Genomic DNA, 20,566 nt, shown 5'->3' on the forward strand with positions numbered 1-20,566 from the left:
AGTATCGGCATCGGCTATCGGAAATATGAGCCAAAATGAGTTGAAAAATATCGGTATATCGGTTATCGGCAAAATTCCAATATCGTGCATCCCTAGTCAAAATAAAAAAGAACTGGCTTTTATTGTGATTCTTGATGGGTCATATAGTAGTGTCTCATGTTTTGTTTAAGATTTAAGATCAGTTTTGTTAATCAGGATTCTGGTGTGTTTTGTTTTTCCTTTAGATGAGCAGGAAGCTGTGCAGAAGCGAACATTCACAAAATGGATCAACTCTCATCTAGCAAAGGTGAGCCGAGTCATGTGTGAGATTTCTGAACCAACGTACATCCATTCATGTGTGAGAGAAAAAAAAAAGCATCTGAAGCCTGTTATATCCACTTCTCTCTAAAGTGCAGAATTAATCTGTCACAAGACTGGTGGCACCAGTCCAGGTCCAACTTGAACATACACTTTAATCTCCTCTTTAAATTACTGTGCCTCATTCTACCAGGGTACAGTCAGTCTGCTGACAGGATTTACCTATAGACAGCTATGCAACAGTACAGCATTATGTAATGAAAAAGATGCTGTGTCACAGTCTTGTGTAATATTGTACTTACAATAAAACTGCTTCTTGGACTTAACAGAACAGGAATTTACAATTTACATTACATTTAAAAACTTTTTAAGAAAAGAAGGCTTAAAATTACAATATATATGTTTTTTTAATCAGCATATTGTCACAAGTGCTGCCAGTTGATCTTAACTTGTATTGAACCCAAAATATTCAGTTAAATCATTAAAATTTCTATTATCACAATAGGGACATTATTAAAAGCTTACCCAATGACAGGTGCTTGTATAAATTTGCATGACAAACAGCACACAAGCATTTGGCCCCATGATATGCATGTAATAATAGCTTGATGGCTTATTGATTTGTGTGTAAAGAGTGACTGGTCAAGCCATTTTTTTAATTAGCCGCCACTCCAGATAATTCCAGTATGATCACCAAGACCTGACTTGGCTAATCTTCTGTGACGAGGAGCAGGAAATTCATTTGAAATATCAATCTGTGGGGAATACATCTTGACGTGGCATTTTGTATTAGGTTGCACACCAGTGCCTCTTCAGCGTAAAATGTTAACCGCAGAAGATTTGACGTTCGTATGCTCCCTAGCCGTTATTTATTTATCTGTTTGCTCATTACCATCTGTCATGGACATATAGGACCTGTCAGTTAGAGTTGGCAGTGAGATTCACAGCATCAGTGTGCTTCAAGATGACAGTCTTATGAATTAGTTCATGCTTTGATTACTTCTCTGACAGGAATCCTCAAGTTTAGTGTTTCCGCTCCTTTTTAAACAGCTACTGCATGGATAGATGCTTTCTGGTGTATAAACACTCTGTATAGGCAGATATAGTTTACATTAAATTCTAGTACATAATTTTGTTTAGCCTTTGTTTTTATGCTGTAGTGTTGTTTTAGTATTATTTGTTTAGTATGTACAAACATGCTGTAAAAAGAACAGCATTTATTCAAAACAGAAATCTTTTCTAACAATGTAAGTCTTTACTATCACTTTTTATCCGTTTTACACATCTTTGCTGAATAAAAGTATTAATTTCTTAAAAAAAGAAAAACATTTACTGACCCTAAACTTTTAATAGTAGTGTATATTGTAACACAACATTTCTATTTTGAATAAACACTTCTTTTTAACTTTTTGTTTATCAAAGAATCCTGGAAAAAAATATCACAGGTCCCAAAAAACTGTTTGCAACATTGATTATAAATCAGCATGTTAGAATGATTTCTGAAGGATCATGTGACACTGTAGACTGGAGTTATGATGCAGGAAATTCAGCTCTGCTTCACAGGAATAAATTATATTTTAAAGTATATTAAAATAGAAAACTGTTGTTTTAAATTGCAATAATATTTCACAGTTTTTCTGTATTTTTTATTAAATAAATGCAGTCTTGATGAGCATAGGAAACTTCTTACTGAATCTTACTGATCCCAAACTTTTACATATTTTTAAATATATTTTAAAATAATATATTATTTAGCTGTAATTTATTTTTATTTCATTTTTAGTCATTTTACATCTTAAACTTATGTATTTCAGTTAGTTGCCAACATTTTTAATTTTATATAAATTGTATTATTTGTTAAATTAATTAAATTTAAATTGAGATAAATTTGTGAATAATTTTTTTTCTGTGATAGTTTATTAAAGGCAAAATTATAAAAGAAAATTTTATCTGGATCAAATCAAGATGTTGCTTTCAGTGGACTGCATTGAAGAGATGAAAATAAAACCTTGCCGTATACGTATTAACTTGGACCTGCAATCCTATTGTATGAAAGAGATGTGACATGATCCTATTGCTTCAATAGACGAGACATTTTTAATGAAATGTTTGTGCAGGAAGGACAGAAATGGAGATCGTCTAATTAAAATTGCAAATAGAGAACTATTTGAACTGGTTCTACATCTGTCAGAATCAATTACATTCATTGTATCTTGTAAATCCAAATCATTTGTTCAATAGCCGAATATCACCACGCCATCCCTGGCACCTGCTGTTCCCACTTCTTTGCTGTTGCCCTTTAACCTCATCCTGCTGCTGAATGATGTTGCCTTGGTGACAGCACTCTCAAGTATTTGAGGGAGAAGTTTGAGAATGCATGTGCCAAATAGCAGGAAATCAGTGTGACTCTTATATTGTTGACAGGATGATTTTAGACTGAAGAGAAACTGTATGTGTTATTTTAGTGATCACTGTTTCAAGCAGGTTTACATTTGGGTTTCAGGTGTTTCTGGTCAAAATATCTCTCTAGCCCTCCACCAAATCGCTAATGCAAATCATCTGCAGTGATTTTCCAGCTCCATAATTCATAGCCCAAAGGCTTCGGATTAATTCCTAGCATGTGTATGATAATCCTGATAACACAGAATGAGAATTACACACCGCTTCTATCGCTCCTCTCATTCCTTTATAGAAGTATCAATAGAGTATTAGAGAATACGCCCACAGGTCCATGATAGATAATGAAATGTAATTAGGTGTACAGACTAAATTAGGTCTGTTAGTCAGTTTCACTAGTAGTGAGTGATGGAGATGTTGCATTGAGGCCTTACAGCCTTTTGTATGTTGACAGAACATAAATGCCCACTGGAAGGTTTTCATATTACTGTGCTTTGCAGAGTTTGCAGTATTCAGTGAAGCATTAACATTTGAACATGTTCCTGCGTTATGGCTGTATCTCACTCCTCATATATAGGAATATATGCTTATTATTACCATTGGCTATGTTGTCCAAAAATGAAAATACTGTCTCTTTTTTCTCTTTAATCTAATTTCAAACAGGATTTTTTGGAACTGTGGAACACAAGAGGAAAATGAATGGATAGTGGTTTCATGAAAGAATCATTCATTTGAGCCAGATCTTTTTAATAATTCAGTTGATCCAGTTCAAAGAACCATTCTGAATGATTCGTATATGAATCAGTCTCTGGAACTCACTGGAGTTCACTGGAGGGGAAGATTGTTAGTGAATAATTTCGGTTTGTTTCTCATTTGAAGATATGACTTTGGTAGACTTGAAACATAGCACGCTTAAATTTATTATAAAAGTGTATGGACCACAAATTTACTAATTAATAAATTTATGTTTTAGGCTTGAAACCTCTCGTCCTTTTTCAGTGTAATTGTATGGACAAGGTACATGCTTTCAAAATTTCTCCTTTTGTGTTCTACGTGCAAAAGCAATTCAAACTGATTCGGAACTACATGATTCATTTTAGGGTGAACTGTTTCTTTAACTCACAGAGAACACGCTGTGCACATCTGATAAAATTGAAAAGGTGCAAACTTCTTACAAGATGCTCAACTGCTCAGCCTTAAACCAAGATCCTGGTTCAACCCAATAATCAATTCCCACAGAATTGATCAGCATTGCATTAAAAGATTTACCAAAATCCTCATACTCCAAACCATTCATTAAAAGATACCATCACAGGACACATAGTGCCTCGGGTCTCTTTACTCATGCATGTGCTTGCAAATTTGAAGGACATCAGAGAGGCAGGACTGAAGCGCTAATCTGCCTAAGAGCTTCAACTTGATTAGCCACTAGAGACCGAGAGAGAGAGAGAGAGAGGAGTGCGATTGAAAGAAAGGGAATGCGTAAGAAGCCACCTCCATTTCAATTTTGACAAATCCTCTCAGACAGGGTTAGGGCTTAATTATGGCATGCCCAATATTGAAGATGAGCTCGTTTCTCATGTGTTTGACAGTTAGCATGGGTGAGCAGCACACAGCAGCCGCCCGGACACCCCGCTGCCTGCACCTGCTTTGTCGCTAGACATACATCAGGTTTCTTTCTGTATTATGAAATTCAGTAATCAGTGCACACAGATTCACAAACTGTAACCTCAATTTAACAATCAGTGCTCACAGATTAGTAAGCAGCAACCTCAATTTTGTCATTTGTACCCACAGATTCATAAACTGCACCCACTGCTTTCTAGACGGTCCCTCAGTTAAGGAATCTGTGCGGTTCTCTGTAATCTTCTCCTTAGTTGCTTTAGAAGAGCTCTGTACTTTCATAATAATTTATGGGGATGCACATTTATGCTAGAGGGTCCATGGAAAGTTTGAGTGAAAAAGAAACACAAATATAAAATGTATTTTAGGACAGTCAATATTTAATGTTAATTTTGAGGTAGATTATAATAAAGATGAAGTTAATTATATTGATTGTTAAAGTTTATTCACTGTTAAAAGGGCTGTACAAATCATTCTGAACTAAAAATTTTTTTCATTGTTGTATGTCTAGTAGGTAGGAAAATGTCATACTACAAAGTAAATATTTTTCAAATAAAATTTTAAAATATTTTGTTTTGGCTACAGTGACAATATAAAAGTCAAGTATTTAATTTTATTAACAAAATGTCCCTACTTTAACTGTCATCTCTTTACTCACTCTTATGTTGTTCTCACCTGTATTTTATTTTATTTTTATTTTTATTTTATTTTATTTTTACTTTGGTACTTGATTTGATTTTCCATACAGTGAAAGTCAGTGGGGTCCAATATTGATTGAACCCCATTATTAAAATAAATCTATCAAATAAATCTAGATCTGATTTTTGATGTTATTGCATGATTTTAAAAAGTGCAGTTGTACGATATTAAGCCGTGACCTACTCTCAACCTTAATTGAACTCGTCTCTGCCCCCTAACAGTGTCTCTCTGGTCTCTGACTGATATTGAAAACAGTTCGAGTGGCCCTCAGGCGTTTGTATGTTCACATGAACTTTGATTGGGTTGCACAGAACATGCAGCTACCGTAGCCAAACGCTGTCACTCCGCTGAATACATCAGCAGCGCCTGCCGTGACAATCTATTTCCATCAGTAATAACCAGACACAGATAATTAGTTTGTTAAGCCCTGCTGGTTGTGCCTTTGTGTTTTTTTCCTCTTATTTTCATTAGTTGCATAATTACTCAAAGTGCCTCGTTTTAATGTAATATCCTATAAGGTGATTTTATCCAATTAGCTTTTGAATTATTTAGAGCTAATTAGAATATCTTAGCAATTCCTCCCCCTGCTCTCTCAAAAATACTTCAAAAATTAATCTTTTAAAAACATCACTCACTTCCCCTTTCTGCCTCTAATTAAGGTCATCCCACAGCCGTTTCTCTTGAAATCGTTCACTTTCACTCTTAAACTACTTTTTTTCTCTCTCTATTTTGCCGTGTTTTTGAAATATAAGTCCCCACCCCCTCTACATCTCTCTCTCACACACGCACACACACACACACACACATACACACTCACTTTCACTGTTTCATATTAATCTCCTCATGAATGACTTTGCCACCCGGCTGCTTTCCTCTCCAAATCCCAGTCATGTGACTGCTGTCTTAAGAGAAATCCTAGATGTGTCGTCCGGGTAAAGAGAGGCTGTGTGGATGGATTAGTGGAGGGGCTTCATCGGGTCAGACTGTGTCGTCTCCAGAATCAGCACTTTTACTCAGGCTTTTCAGATGCTTCTTAAACTCACGACTGTCACTGCCTGACAACACTAATATTCACTGGATTTAATCTGTAAAGCTCATTCAAACTCACGTCACATCTATCTATCTATCTATCTATCTATCTATCTATCTATCTATCTATCTATCTATCTATCTATCTATCTATCTATCTATCTATCTATCTATCTATCTATCTATCTATCTATCTATCTATCTATCTGTCTGTCTATCGTTCTATCGTTCTATTTGTCTGTCGTTATATCTATCCATGTATAATTTTATTTAGCATTCTAATATTCAATTGTTCTATCTATCTATCGTTTTATCGTTCTATCTATCGTTTTATCGTTCTATCTATCGCTCTATTGTTCTATCTATCATCAATCATTTTATTTAGCATTCTAATATTCAATTGTTCTATCTATCTATCTATCTATCTATCTATCTATCTATCTATCTATCTATCTGTCTATCTATCTATCTATCTATCTATCTATCTATCTATCTATCTATCTATCTATCTATCTATCTATCTATCTATCTATCGTTCTATCGTTCTATCGTTCTATCTGTCTGTCGTTATATCTATCCATGTATAATTTTATTTAACATTCTAATATTCAATTGTTCTATCTATCTATCTATCTATCTATCTATCTATCTATCTATCTATCTATCTATCTATCTATCTATCTATCTATCTATCTATCTATCTATCTATCTATCTATCTATCTATCTATCTATCTATAATTCTATAATTCTGTTATTCTATCTGTCTATTGTTGTATCTGTCTGTTCTATAATTTTTCTATAATTTTTGTTCTATAACCTTTCGTTCCATTAGTCATTCTATCGTTCTATCCGTCTGTCATTCTAATTATCTTTCTATCTATTGTTCTATAATTTTTTCATTCTATCTATTGTTCTATGATTTTTTCATTCTATCTTTTGTTCTATGTTTCATTCCATCAGTCATTCTATCATTCTATCTGTCTGTCATTCTTTCTGTCTGTCGCTTTATCTATCATTTTTTCATTCTATCTGTCATTCTATCTATTATTCTATCGTTCTGTTTTGTTCTATCTATCATTCTTTCTGTTGGATCATTCTATCTCTGCTGTTTTTTCTGTCCTTCTATCTGTCATTCTCTCTGTCTATTGTTCTGTCTGTCTGTTGAACATTATAGATGTCTAAATAGTTTGAAGTAAAATGTCAAATCATCACTGGATTGTTTTCCCTCCCCAGCGTAATCCTCCTTTAGTGGTCTCTGATCTCTTTGAAGATGTGAAAGATGGAGTGATGTTGTTAGCTCTTCTTGAAGTCCTGTCTGGTCACAAACTGGTAAGAAAAATGCACTTTTGGTTGTTTTGGTATTTAATTTTCCTTTGTTATTCAAAGTTACTTAACAGCTGTACAAATGACTTTTACGGTATCAAGCATCATTGTCCCAGTTAGATTTAAATTTCTGTAATATAGAATGAACATTGTTTTTAAATTGTTTTTAAATGGTAGCAAACAATACAAGACTATATTACCAAAAAAAACAGTGTGTTCACCGCACATTATTAGCGCTCACTTACTCACACACACACACATATGAATACCCACACTCTCAGTGAACAATCCCATAAGGCTAGTGGTGCCTCAGGTCTTTGCAGTGCTGTAACAATCAATATAGCAAGTGGCACATGGCCCTTTGATTTTTTTCTTTTCTTTTTTACTTTTCTTTTTTACTTTTCTCTCTTGCAATCTATTTGGTCTCATCTTTGTATTCTCTGTTTCTCTGTATTATTTATATATAACTATCCTGCTCGTCTGCTTTCTTGCTCTCTCTTTCTGTTTGTTTTCATATCTTTCTCCCCGTTCCTTGCTGGGTGTTTACATTTTCCACTGTCTTCTCCCATCTGACAGCCATGTGAACAGGGCCGCAAGCTGAGGAGGATCCACTGGGTTGCTAACGTGGGAAGAGCACTGAAGTTTCTGGAGGGCAGGAGGGTAAGGCAGTCCATTCCCAGAGTACTTTGCTCAGGTGTACAGCTCCAGGTCATAACCACTCAGTCTGACCTACACAACCTCTTCCCCGCTCTGCTCTGATACTGCTCTCTTGCTTTACAACACTGTCTCACAAGAGACAAAGAGAAGGAAAACCCCGTTCTTCATTTCATGTTTAATTCTCATTCTAACTGAGAAATTGTTTCATTCAAATCACCGACAAATGAAGGATTTATGGATTAATTAGAACATGCTACATGGCTCAGAATAGATTTATGAGGGGATGTTGACACGTCAGACTGAAATCATTCTCCTTGTTGAGGTTTAGTCCTGAGTTAACTTAAAATAAATCTGTCTCTGGTGCCTCACATGTGGCGCTGAGCTTTCCACATACAGTCTCTCTGTCTGTGGTTGCCAAAGCTGAACAAATGGACTAATTAATGTACAGTCAGCCAGGCATTTTCACAAAATAAATCCCTAAATTATTACCCTATTGTGAAAAGGGCATTATAACAGACAATACAATACAAAATACATGCACACACACAAAAAAAAAACAAAGAAAAAAAACAAACAAATATATATATACATATATGTTTCTGTGTGTGTTTGTGTGCATATATTTAAAATTGTATATATTTGAATATTTTAATTAAGCAAAGATAAATTCAATCAATTAAATAATTAAATTAATTAAAAATGACAGTAACAACATTTATAATGTTACAAAAGATTTTCGTTTCAAATAAATTTCGTTTTTTAAGTAATGTTTCTGTTCATCATAGAACCCTGAAATAAATTATCACAGTTTTGTAAAAAAATGTAAGCAGCACAACTGTTTTCAACATTACTACTACTACTACTAATAAATGTTTCTTGAGCACCAAATCAGCATATTATAATCATTTCTGATGATTATAGATGATTACATTACACTGAAAACTGCAGAAAATTCAGCTTTGTCATCACTTAAATATTTTCAAATTGAACACAGTTATTTTAATTTGTAATAATACTACACAATATTAATGTGTTTTCAAATGAATGCCTTGGTGAGCATAAGAGACCTCTTTAAAAAAAACATACAAATTCTTACCAACCCTAAACCTTTGAAAGGTAGCGTATACGGTTTAATGGTCATATCAATATATGACCACTCAAAAGTTCATTTTAATGTAGCACTGTTAAAATAGATAAAAAGAAGAGGTTTGCTGTCATTGTCTAAAATTTTAAAGTAAAACCATGGGGATTTGAAATGGGGCCCATTTTTTTCCCCTTTTATAAACAGGGTATTTTTTCATATCATCTCTCTTGGGAGAAGCACAGATATTTCATTTACTGTATAGCTGTGCTTCAGACTGTAATTATACAGCCTGTCAGTGAATGAAGCTGAGCTAAGCCTCCCACTCCTGAGGTGGTCTGTCTGTCTGCGTATCTGATCTCTCAAGAAGCTGAGGATTCATTTCGTAAGCTACAGTCTTTCACCATCTTATCTGTCTCTGTCATCCCTCTCTCATCTCTCTCTATTCCCTGTGGAGCACAGTGGGAGAAACCAGAGTACAGAACTGTTTTGTATTATGCTGAAGTGTACTTTTATGTGCAATATGGGACGCAATATTTTAAATTAATGGGCTTTTTTTTAAGTAAGTGGATGTTATGATTGTGTATTTTTGCGTGAATTTTTCATTCTTTCGACTTATATGTGTGGCTGGTTTTTAGTACACGTGCCTTGGTGTGTTTATAACAATAGGTGCATGTGTGCAGTGTCTGTCACTGAAGGGTTTTAGGTTATCACAGAGCTGAGGCTTCTTATCACCTGTCCTTCAGTTGATGGGACACACTTTTGTTAACAGCATGTAATGACCTCTATTCTTCTTCCTCTTTCTTTCTCCTTTTTGTTTTGTCACCATTTCAGTCGGCCTACAGAGGATCTCCGGTTAGTGTGACCTTTCTTTTGACTGTCTATATGTCATTGACATATGATTGACATTATCATTTTCTAAAAACAGGATCTCTCCAAATGTAACCTTGAATTAAGAATTGACTTGATAAAAGTGATAGCAAAATCAGCATCCTAAAAATAAAAAATAAAGAATTCTGTGCTTATTTACCCTCATTTCATTTCAAACCTGTATGACTTGCTGTTGTTCAAGGAATACAAAAGGATTTTGAGCTGCCCTCCTCCATATTAGAATATTTTATATACAATGTTAGTGTGTATTATGGAAGCCCGTTTCCACCACTGAATAAAAAATAAAAAAGGTTATTGCGACTTTTTATCTCACAATTCTGACTTTTTTTCTCAGAATTCTGAGAAATAAAGTCAGAACTGCGAGATATAAACTCGCAATTCTGAGAACATATCAGACTTTTTTTCCCCCTCAAAACTGGACTTTAACTCAAAATTATGAGTTTATATCTCGCAATTCTGTGAAAAAAAGTCACAATAACCTTTTTTTATTTTTTTTATTCAGTGGCAGAAACGGGCTTCCATAGTGTGTTGATATTTTGAATCAGCTTTATTTTATTGTTATATTTACAGTTTTCATTTTAATTATAATTTAATATTAATAATTTTTGTTTGATTAGTTTTTTTTAAATATTTCTATTTAACTTTCATTTATATTTATTTCAGTTTTATTCTTAGTAATTTAGTATACTTCAACGATAGCTTGCAATAAACTTTAGTCAGTATTCACTGAAAATCTTGCCTGATAGCCACACTGTAAAAAGTGATAAGTTGACTTAACTTAAAAAAATTGAGGAAACCCGTTGCCTTAAAGGTCCCATGACATGCTGCTTTTTGGATGCTTTTATATAGGCCTAAGTGGTCCCTAGTACTGTATCTGAAGTCTCTTTCCCGAAATTCAGCCTTGGTGCAGAATTTCAGTCACTACGAGCCAGTCCCACAATGAGATTTCCTTAGGACGTGCCATTTCTGTGTCTAGCTTTAAATGCTAATGAGGAGGAGAGAGGCGGGGCAAGGTGGAGGGTGGGTGTGTGGTCTTAACCAGCTTGCGCTACCATGCGCTAATGTTGACAGTGGATGTATCGCAATGGCTCGTAGACACGCAGTCGTTCAAGCTTTTCAGTTTGACCCAGAATCTGATCCGGATGGAGAAGCACAGGATGAAGAATTTGCAAATCAGTGGCTACAGCAGGATGTCTCCGAATGGTTAGTTTAAAATATAGTGTCTGGATACGGTACTTTAGTTGGTTTGTTTATGTATGCTGTTACAGTTATTATCATGTAGCTAATGCTAGCCATAGGCTCGGATGAAGGAACTAAAAAAATACTTTGGTGTTCATTTGTACATCCAAACACTGAGCAACTGCCATGCTTCGCTCGTTTGCAAGCCATGATGTCTCTCGAGGAAAAAAAAATATTGTGCTCGCCTCGCACGGTAGTAGCTCATTTTCTCATGGGCAGGCAAAGCAGAGAAAGGGGAGGTAACCTTTCCCCGTATGACGACATAAAGGGAAGATTCCAGATTGGGCCATCTGAGCTTTCATTTTCTCAAAGGCGAAGCAGGACACCCAGGCCTCGGTTTACACCTATCGCCATTTCTAGCCACTGGGGGACTATAGGCAGGCTAGGGTAACTCATATTAATGTTAAAAAACCTCATAAAGTGAAATTTTCATGCTATGGGACCTTTAAAATTTTTAAGTAAATGATAATTAAAAAAATAAGTTAATTGAATTGTCAAGTTCACTTAACTTTTTAAAAAATTATTATGTACTTAATAATTTTAAGGCAGCGGGTTTCCTCGATTTTTTAAGTTAAGTCAACTTATCACTTTTTACAGTGCATTCATTATTTACTTTTAATATGTGTTAACAAAAGAATTGAAGTGACAGGAGGGTGAGTAAATAATGACAGTTTTTCTTTTTTATTTATTTATTTATTTATTGCTTAACAGATTAAATTAGTTAACATCAACACAACAGATGTGGTAGACGGCAGACCCTCGATTGTGCTGGGGTTGATATGGACCATCATCTTATATTTCCAGGTAAAAATATTAGAGTAATTTCCATAAATATTTCAACCATTCTTCAACAATAATATCTTTAAGTTTCTATAATTTAACAAAATAACAGATTAGTTAATAACATTTTCAACACTTCCTCTGCATCTTGTTGTTCAGATTGAGGAGCTCACCAGTCATCTACCAGCCCTGCAACCTCAATCTAGCAGCAATTCATCAGTGGAAAGCTCCAACAGCACTGAGACCAGCAGCCCACCTGTCAAACGCAAGCCCCGCCTTTCTTTTCAGGGCGGGGCCAAGAGAGCCCTGCTCAAATGGGTGCAGACCACAGCAACTAAGTAAGAACTGTATTATGCCTGTGCAAGGCATTGAATGAATATATTGTTCTTTAATCCCATTTCCCTAAGTAAAGCATATGACTGCATTCTTCCTGGGTTTTGACATAATGTACATACGTATGCGTGTGTTTACAGGAGATTGGGTCTGGATGTGAAGGACTTTGGCCCCAGCTGGCGCACAGGGGTGGCTTTTCATGCTGTCATCTTTGCTTTGCAACCCCATCTGGTTAACATGGAACGTGTTTGGAGGAGACCCAACAGGGATAACCTAGAAGAGGCCTTCTCTTTGGCTGAGAGAGAACTGGGCATCCCACGATTGCTTGACCCTGAAGGTGATACCAGTCATACAGAAAAACTGAATATATAATGTTTCATGTTTGCAGTTTTTGGTCCAAATCATGAGTAATTTGAGGCAGAGTCTGTTTTTGATGTTAATCCACAAATATGCTGGTTTGTACATAGTAACAGACAGACCTAGTTTGTTTTTTTGACTGTGTACTTTCAAATTGTGTTGCACAAGGCTCTAAGCACCAAATGCTTAAATTCTAATTAGCAGCATGCCACTCACAGAGGATATGATTGATTAATTTTTAATGGAGGGGTTAAGTCCTTGACCTCCTAGACGCCATCTGAGCTTCCTCATGCTTCCTACAGGAGTCTGACAAATCAAGTTTGACATTTAAACAATTGGTGGCCCATTAGCCACGGTAAAGCTGACTGAACAAATAGTAAATGGTAAGTCAAGGGACATTGTCAGGCATGGTTCTTTTGTAAAGGTAACCATCAGTGAAACCTCTGCCAGACCGTATCGATTTGATGATCGGCGTTTTTTAGACATTGCACAAAATTCTTACAATTGCACAAAAGTATTAAGCAGCACAACCATTTTCAACACTGATAATATTAAGAAATATTTCTTGAGCATCAAATCGGGATATTAGAATGATTTCTGAAGGATACTGTGACCCTGAAGACTGAAATAATGGCTGCTGAAAATTCAGGTTTGCCATCAATTAAAATGCATTCAAATAGAAAAGAGTTGTTTTAAATTGTATTAATCTTTCACAATATTACTGTATTTATGTATTTATCTTTGACCAAATAAATGCAGTTTTGTGAGCAAAAGCGATTTCTTTAAAAAACAATGGTAGCGTAGCATTTTAATGGTATCGTAGGTTTATGTAATATGTAGTGGAGTTTGAGACCAAAGATCTATAAATTAGATCTTAAAGACTGGAAACAGAAAATAAAGAATCATGGCAAATGTGTAAGAAATGTTTCAGATTCTTGCTATAGCATTCTCAAAAGTTGCAATTACCACCTGGTATCATTTTCAAAATACACCAAAAAACATATTTTGCATATATAATCTTTGAAATTTGAGTAGGTAATTTCAAGGTGTGTTAAAGCTAAATGTTAATGTATGGATGCACAAAAACAGGAGACGGGAGGTAAAGCTAAAAGGAAATGACTGTGACTGAAAAAATCAATTAAATCAAATTAGCCACAGAACAATGAACCACAATGAGTGGGTAAAAATTTCAACAAAAGGGGATGACAAAAGAAAGGAAGCTTTTGAATAGAGTTAGGGTTATTAGGGCCTCATCTGAAACACAGGGTGTTCATTGCAGAACCTGTATTTTGTTTTAATTTTGTTGAAAATTGTGAAATTACTGTACATTTGAATCTTCTTTAATGTGATTTAGATGTGGATGTGGATAAGCCAGATGAGAAGTCCATCATGACATATGTGGCACAGTTTCTGAAGCATCACCCAGATCGCCAAGAGACAGAGATAGGGCAGCAACAAGAGGAGGTACTATAAATATTTCTCATCCTACAACTATACTTCAACCAGCTTTCCATTCACTGTTTGTCTCATGGTCTGATGCTCTTTACTCTGTTAAATGACCACTATCAACAGTCTGTCTGTTTTGTGGATTCACGTCTCTCTAACTTACCATTTTCTTACACTTTATTTCTCTCTTTATACTCCTCCCTCTGTTTTGTTGTTTACGTGCATCCCTTTCTGTCTCAAGTTTTATCTTGCTCCTCGAGCCATTGAAGAAATGTTAGAGGTACGTTTGCTTGTATAAAACACATTATGCCTGCTTTGACTGTTTCCACCTGCTGCTGCTGCTGTGCCATGTAGTTTAAAATCCTTTCAGTGGAATTTTGCCTTCCTTTTCATCATGAGCGGCACGGCGCGGATGTCGTATGGCATTGTACGCCTTTGATATGCCCGGTATAATTTTACTCCCTTTGCTATTATATTTGCATTACAACTGGTTGACATTTACATGACAATAACGACCTTTGGCTTTGTGTTGATACCGATAACCTGATGATTAGCATTAGTAGCAGTCTTTAAAAAATAATAATGGTTCATAACCAAGTTGAAGCGCTGAATTGATCCTGTCACCACCTGGTCCTTTTGTAGAAACCCTTAGTTCCCTCATGCCACCGTCTGCGCGTGTTTCAAAGTCACTGTAATTTGAACCATTTTCACCTCTTTGTTACACATTTAAACTGAGACAATGTAGGTTTTAATATTTCAGGGCATTGTATGCCTGTGACAGCATTAGTTTCGGGGAGGCGGGGAGGAGAACACGCGGCAGACGTTGGCAAGGTCATGATATAATCATTTTGATGACCCAAAGGCATTGCCTCATGGAGGATGCCAAAATGTGTGATGAGCGCCGGAAGAATAGGCTTAATTTCATTAGAATTAGCTGAACACTGCTCTCACTTTCTCGCTCTTGTTCCTAATTCGTAATAGGGAGGGTAAATGTGTGTAAAATGATTAGTATCTGCCCCGCAGAGCTGATTTCTTGCTCCCCCGTGGAGAGGTTTGGGGCAGATCCGTACAATGAAGGAGAGGAACTCTGCAAACAGCATGAGTGCAGAATCTGCGTTGGATTTATAAATGTGGCATTAGTGATGCATGTTTGAACTGCAAAATTGTACTGAGTCGGGGGTTTAAACTGCATTAAATTACTTTAGGTAAGCAAATGATGAGTGTAGAGCTCCCCAAGGGCCTTAAATCTGCGCAAATGTTTACTTTTTGTCTTGTTTCTACAATCCTAACTAACTCGGCACTCTTTTTGTCTCTCAGAGAGAGCATCGTAAGACACTGAGGGAGCTGAAAGCGTGGGTAGATCAGTTCGAGAGAGACTGTGCTCAAGCCCAGAGGGATGGAGGAAGTCTCGCTGTACAGTACCAGGTGAGCTCAGGATGTCAGTCAGAACCTATTGGCTGAAAGCAATGTAGTAGACAATACATGATATCAATTGGATGCCCAATGCCTGAGTGGTTAAATGGCCACTGTTCATACCGATATCCAAGACAGCAGTGTGGCTGATATACAGAAGGGTTCAGAAGTCTAGACTGTAGGTAAAAATACTTCATTTTTTTATGAAATTTAATACTACTGTTTTTACCTTAAATAATGACTAGCATGAATTTCAGATTTTCTTACAAATGACTCTTTCATGCAAAGAAGAAATGACTCTTATGAACCAAATCAGACTGATTCAATCAGCAAATTGTTCAAAGCCATTACTAAGTTCACAAATAGATTCCTCAATAAAAGGTGAGTCATTCTTTGGTTATGTCTGAATAACCATTTTATCAAGCTATGCTGTAATTTATTAACTAAAAAATTACGAAATAAGGAGAAATGTTTATTAAGCATCAAATCAGCATATTAGATTTCTGAAGAATCACACTGAACACTGGAGTAATGTCTACAGAAAAGAAAAGGAATATATATATATATATATATATATATATATATATATATATATTTTTTTTTTTTTTTTTTTTTTTATATAAAACAAATATGTTAAATAATATAATTTTACAATATTACTGTTACTGTTTGAAAAGATTTTAAAAAAATGTATTGACCCCAAACTTTTAACCAGTAGTATATATTGTCAGGCATGATGTGACATTTTCACAGTGGTCTCAGATTTTGGACACCACTGTGTGTATACTCTGTGTTAGAAAAATGGAAAAATTTGAAAAATATGGTAGATCCCAGACAAAACACCGGTTGCTTAAAACTCAGCACACTCCCATATACGCATGCAGACAATGCTAATATACATTAGAGCTGAGAGCACTCGTTTCTCTCATAATCATGGGCACTACACACCAGTGAGCGACGTCTGTTGCTTTCTGTAGCGCCCACGGACATGTTCCATATTCAGAAGAAGCAGAGCTCTAGCAGAGACCGCATGGGTAGAGAGAAAGTGGAAAATTGGAGCCCATTATTGCATGAATACATGCATGTGCAATTTGGCTGTTTAAATTCTTTTTCAGCTATTGGCATGTCTCTCTTTTTCTCTTTCTCTTGCTTTGTCATTTTTTGGACAGGCTGGGTTATCTTGCTTTCTCCTGTTAGCTTTACATTGGACATTATTTGAATATTCAGAATTTGAGTAGTTCAGTTTCCTGTAGTTCTCTCTTTCTTTCACTCACTCGCTCGCTCTCTCTTTCTCTCAGACATTCAAGCGTTATCGTGTACAGTTTGAGGTGCAGAGAAGACAAGTGGAAACATGCATTCAGTCCACTCAGAAGGACGGCAAGCTGACTGCAGATCAGGCTCTGGTCAAACAAGCCTGGGAGAGACTGTCTGCAAGGGTCAGATACACCATAAATTTGTATTATATTTATATGAAGCTAATAATAATAAATAGTCTAACTCTAATCCTAGTCCATTTACTTTATTTATGAAACACTTAATAATTTCTTACCTTTGAGGACATTCAGATTTAGTGAAAATAAGTCCACAAAAAAGTCCACACAATTGTTCTTGTGACATAAAAAAACAGTTTATGTGGTATTTTTCTTGCTGCAGTTTTTGGATTGGCACCTACAGCTGGATAGTGGTTTGCCTCATCCTTTGGGTGAAGTTGGAGTGTGGTTACATCAAGCAGAGAAGATCCTACGAGAGGAACTGGTCCCTCAGCAAGCCCATGACGAGACCGCCAAAGCCATTCACAAAAAGCGACTGCACGACCAGGTAAAAAAGTAAAAGAAATCTGTTTTTCTGTATGAATATTTATGGTGTATTGGAGAATGGATGAATGAGAATCCATTAAACTTCACTTGCTTCCTTTAAAATGAATTCTGAGTCTTACATTTATCTGTTTTATTGTGTAGGAGATCTTAAGGCTTCTTGAAAGACACAAGCAGACCTTGCAGTTAATACACAGAGACAGATGTGTTAATAATGTCCCCATTCCCATGGAACAACTGCAAGACATGGCAGAGAGGTAAACATCATAACAGATTCTACAGAGATTCAATTTATAATAGAATTTAAAATTAAATTTGCAATGGCTATAAATAAAATTTTATATTATGTTATATTATTAACCTGCTTTTATTTAACTGCTTTCAGATTAAACTACATATCTACCTCCTCCCATGTTCACTTGAGCAAACTGGAATTCTGGGAGTCAAAATACTCTATGCTGGCATTTTTGACACTTGCTGAGTCCAAGCTCAAATCCTGGATAATTAAATACGGCCGACTGGAATCAATGGAGCTTTTGCTACAAAGCTATGGTGTAAGTTTTCAAGTCAGAGACATTGCAAGAGACTGTTTAACTGCTTTTTTTATTCTTCTCTTAGCTCCTCCATTGCCTAACTATGCAAACATGTTTTCATACATAATCATTTCTGAGTCAATTCCATCACATTCAGTATATCCTAAGATACTTATTACTTGACTTTATGCTTTGATTCCACAATTAATAGATCTAAGCTTGTGTTCATTCTCTGCTTCTGTAGTCTTTTGTGGAGGGGCAGCAGTTCTTTGAGAAGTATGAATCCAGCCACCAGGCTCTTATAAACGCAGCTGAGCTCTACATTAAAGCAGACAGCTCAGGTATGCTTCATATACTGAACAATGATGTGCTTTATATGTATGCATGTATGCCTATGGTTCTGCTAAATGGAAGCTTGGTAACAGCACTACAACTTTTAGCAATGATTTTGCAGTTTCATCATGGTTTCACTGTGCAATTACTTCTTTTTCTCATCACTTTATACGAGAATCATTAAATATGGAAAAATATGTTTTCCTGGATAAAAGAAGGAGGTACACAGGGAAGAAGGGCTCATGAATTTTAGCAGTAGTGGCGGCCTTGGGTGAATCAAAAAATATATTTGTAATGTAGAAATCATATCATGGCTGTGCAGATAAAGGCACAGTTTTTTTTTAGAGAAAATGCTTAACATTTCACCATCTCAGTGTCCAGAGGGCAGAATGATAGAAGCCTCGTTTCACCCTCAGTGAGTTTAATCCTTGCGGACTCAGAAGTCAATCAGTCTCTGTGCCTGTAGCATCTTCCTGCTGTCTCTGTCTCTCTCTGTGTTTCATTCTTGCTCTTTCCTTTTGGTTTTTCTTTCTCCTTCTACGCTCATGCCCTTCTCCTCGGGCCACTGGTAAATGAGGTTTTCCCAGGCACAGAGCTCAAAAGGGAATTCCAGTCCATTAGTGCAGATACTGTATTCTAATTGGGTTTCTCTGGGCAATAGACTGCCAACATGTTGCTTTGTTCGTGCCTAAGGCAATCTCAACATAGAGGTGGTCTTTGTGTTATATATCTGAAGTGTGATTGGAAGATCACAAAATATATCTCCCAGAAGCCAATCACATCTTATCGTTGTGATCTAGTGCAGTGATTCTCAACTGGTGGGTCGCAACCATAGACTGTATAAAAACAGGTCGCAACACAAAATTGGGTCATGGGTCTGTTCTAAAAGCATCACAGACAGGAGATGTTATGTCCTGTTATAGAAAAAAAAATATAAATATTAGATATTAAAATATTAATAAAAACTATAATAGCATTTACTGTAAAAATACTAAAATTACACTGTATATTATCTCTGCAATGCTAATAGATAGCAATAATAATTAACTTTTAAAAGGGAAGGTTAAATACTTGTTGTTGACATCAAGGACTGTATTTATTAATACTTTCATGAATCTGCTCTGCTTTTGTATGTTTATGTTTTGACATTGTAGTTGAGGGAGTGGTAAAGCTCTTCCTGCGAGAGGTGTCTGATCAGTGGAGGAGTCTGTCGGTGGAGGTGCGAAGCGTAAGGTCTATGCTGGAGGAGGTGCAGTGTAACTGGCTGAGGTACAACAGTTGCGTGGCCTCATTGCAGGCCTGGCTGGAGGACGCTCAGGGGGCTCTCAGACAACCTGAGAACACCAAGCGGGTGAGACATATCCCCATACTGTATATGAAAATAACTAGTAGGGCTGTGTTTATAGGACATTCTCATTCTCTTTTGTTCCTCTAGGAGTTTTTTCGTAATCTTCCGCACTGGATGGACCAGCATGCTGCTATGAATGATGCAGGAAACTTTCTGATTGAGACCTGTGATGAAACAGTGACACGTGACATAAAGCATCAGCTCCTGCTTCTCAATGGAAGATGGAGGGAACTCTTTCTGAAGGTCAAACAGGTAAACAAGCTTGTTCACATCTTAAAGACAATGTTTAAAGAGATGGTTCACCCAAAAATGTAAATTCTTTCACTGAATCTTTATGCCTTTGTTTCTTTCTTTAATGTCAGAACTGCTATAAATAATTAATTTTGTGTTTCGTGGAGGAAAGAAAGTCATATGGAGTTCATGTTTAAGTGACTAATTTCTTTAATTATAAACTCTGTTTTTCTCTCTTCACAGTATGCTCGTCTTCCTGAGACTCATAATGTGAGGATGCACCAGGACGTCAGCTTAGACATACAAGAGTTTCTGGACACTTCCATTACCAAACTTTCCTCGCCTCTTCAAGTGTCATTGTTGGATGTCAAAGCCTTTACGCAGGATGTTGAGGTAAAGAGGATTCAACAATTACTGTATTTGGAATGTGTTGTTAAAGGGGACATCAGATGCCCATTTTCCACAAGTTGTTATGATTATTTAGGGTCTTCATGAAAAGTCTATAACATACTTTGGTTAAAAGGGTGGTTGACAGTTTTTTTTTTTCTAGGCTTGATTGTGTTCATGGGCTGCAGTCAAACATGTGTTCATGCTTCCGTTTGTTAAAAAACGCATTATTTTTCACATAATTTACTTTTATTCTACACCGCTCTGTCCCTTCTCTGATAAACGCTCTGATTATTTCCTGGTTTTATGAAGCTCCTCCCTCAGAAATATGTGATGGGCTCAGATTGGTTAGCT

The 20,566-nt window shown here is 36.1% G+C and overlaps 1 protein-coding gene across 3 annotated transcripts in view; it reads left to right on the forward strand.

The window, feature by feature from the left end:
* The window catches only part of syne1a (spectrin repeat containing, nuclear envelope 1a), a 147,269-nt gene that overhangs the window by 17,032 nt on the left and 109,671 nt on the right, over positions 1–20,566 (forward strand). For 2 of the 3 annotated variants that reach the window (XM_058755665.1, XM_058755666.1), the window contains exons 2-19: positions 225–286; positions 7,280–7,375; positions 7,946–8,029; positions 9,942–9,962; positions 11,949–12,041; positions 12,177–12,355; positions 12,491–12,687; positions 14,062–14,171; positions 14,395–14,433; positions 15,471–15,578; positions 16,865–17,002; positions 17,220–17,384; positions 17,525–17,637; positions 17,766–17,934; positions 18,158–18,254; positions 19,401–19,597; positions 19,682–19,846; positions 20,069–20,218. In XM_058755665.1, the coding sequence (XP_058611648.1) occupies positions 225–286; positions 7,280–7,375; positions 7,946–8,029; positions 9,942–9,962; positions 11,949–12,041; positions 12,177–12,355; positions 12,491–12,687; positions 14,062–14,171; positions 14,395–14,433; positions 15,471–15,578; positions 16,865–17,002; positions 17,220–17,384; positions 17,525–17,637; positions 17,766–17,934; positions 18,158–18,254; positions 19,401–19,597; positions 19,682–19,846; positions 20,069–20,218 (2,183 nt within the window). The remainder of the gene's footprint in view (positions 1–224; positions 287–7,279; positions 7,376–7,945; positions 8,030–9,941; positions 9,963–11,948; positions 12,042–12,176; positions 12,356–12,490; positions 12,688–14,061; positions 14,172–14,394; positions 14,434–15,470; positions 15,579–16,864; positions 17,003–17,219; positions 17,385–17,524; positions 17,638–17,765; positions 17,935–18,157; positions 18,255–19,400; positions 19,598–19,681; positions 19,847–20,068; positions 20,219–20,566) is intronic. The other variant, XM_058755667.1, reaches the window with a different exon arrangement.

This window comes from Onychostoma macrolepis, chromosome 20 (genome assembly GCF_012432095.1).
Source record: "Onychostoma macrolepis isolate SWU-2019 chromosome 20, ASM1243209v1, whole genome shotgun sequence".
In the NCBI taxonomy this organism is placed as follows: Eukaryota; Metazoa; Chordata; class Actinopteri; order Cypriniformes; family Cyprinidae; genus Onychostoma; species Onychostoma macrolepis.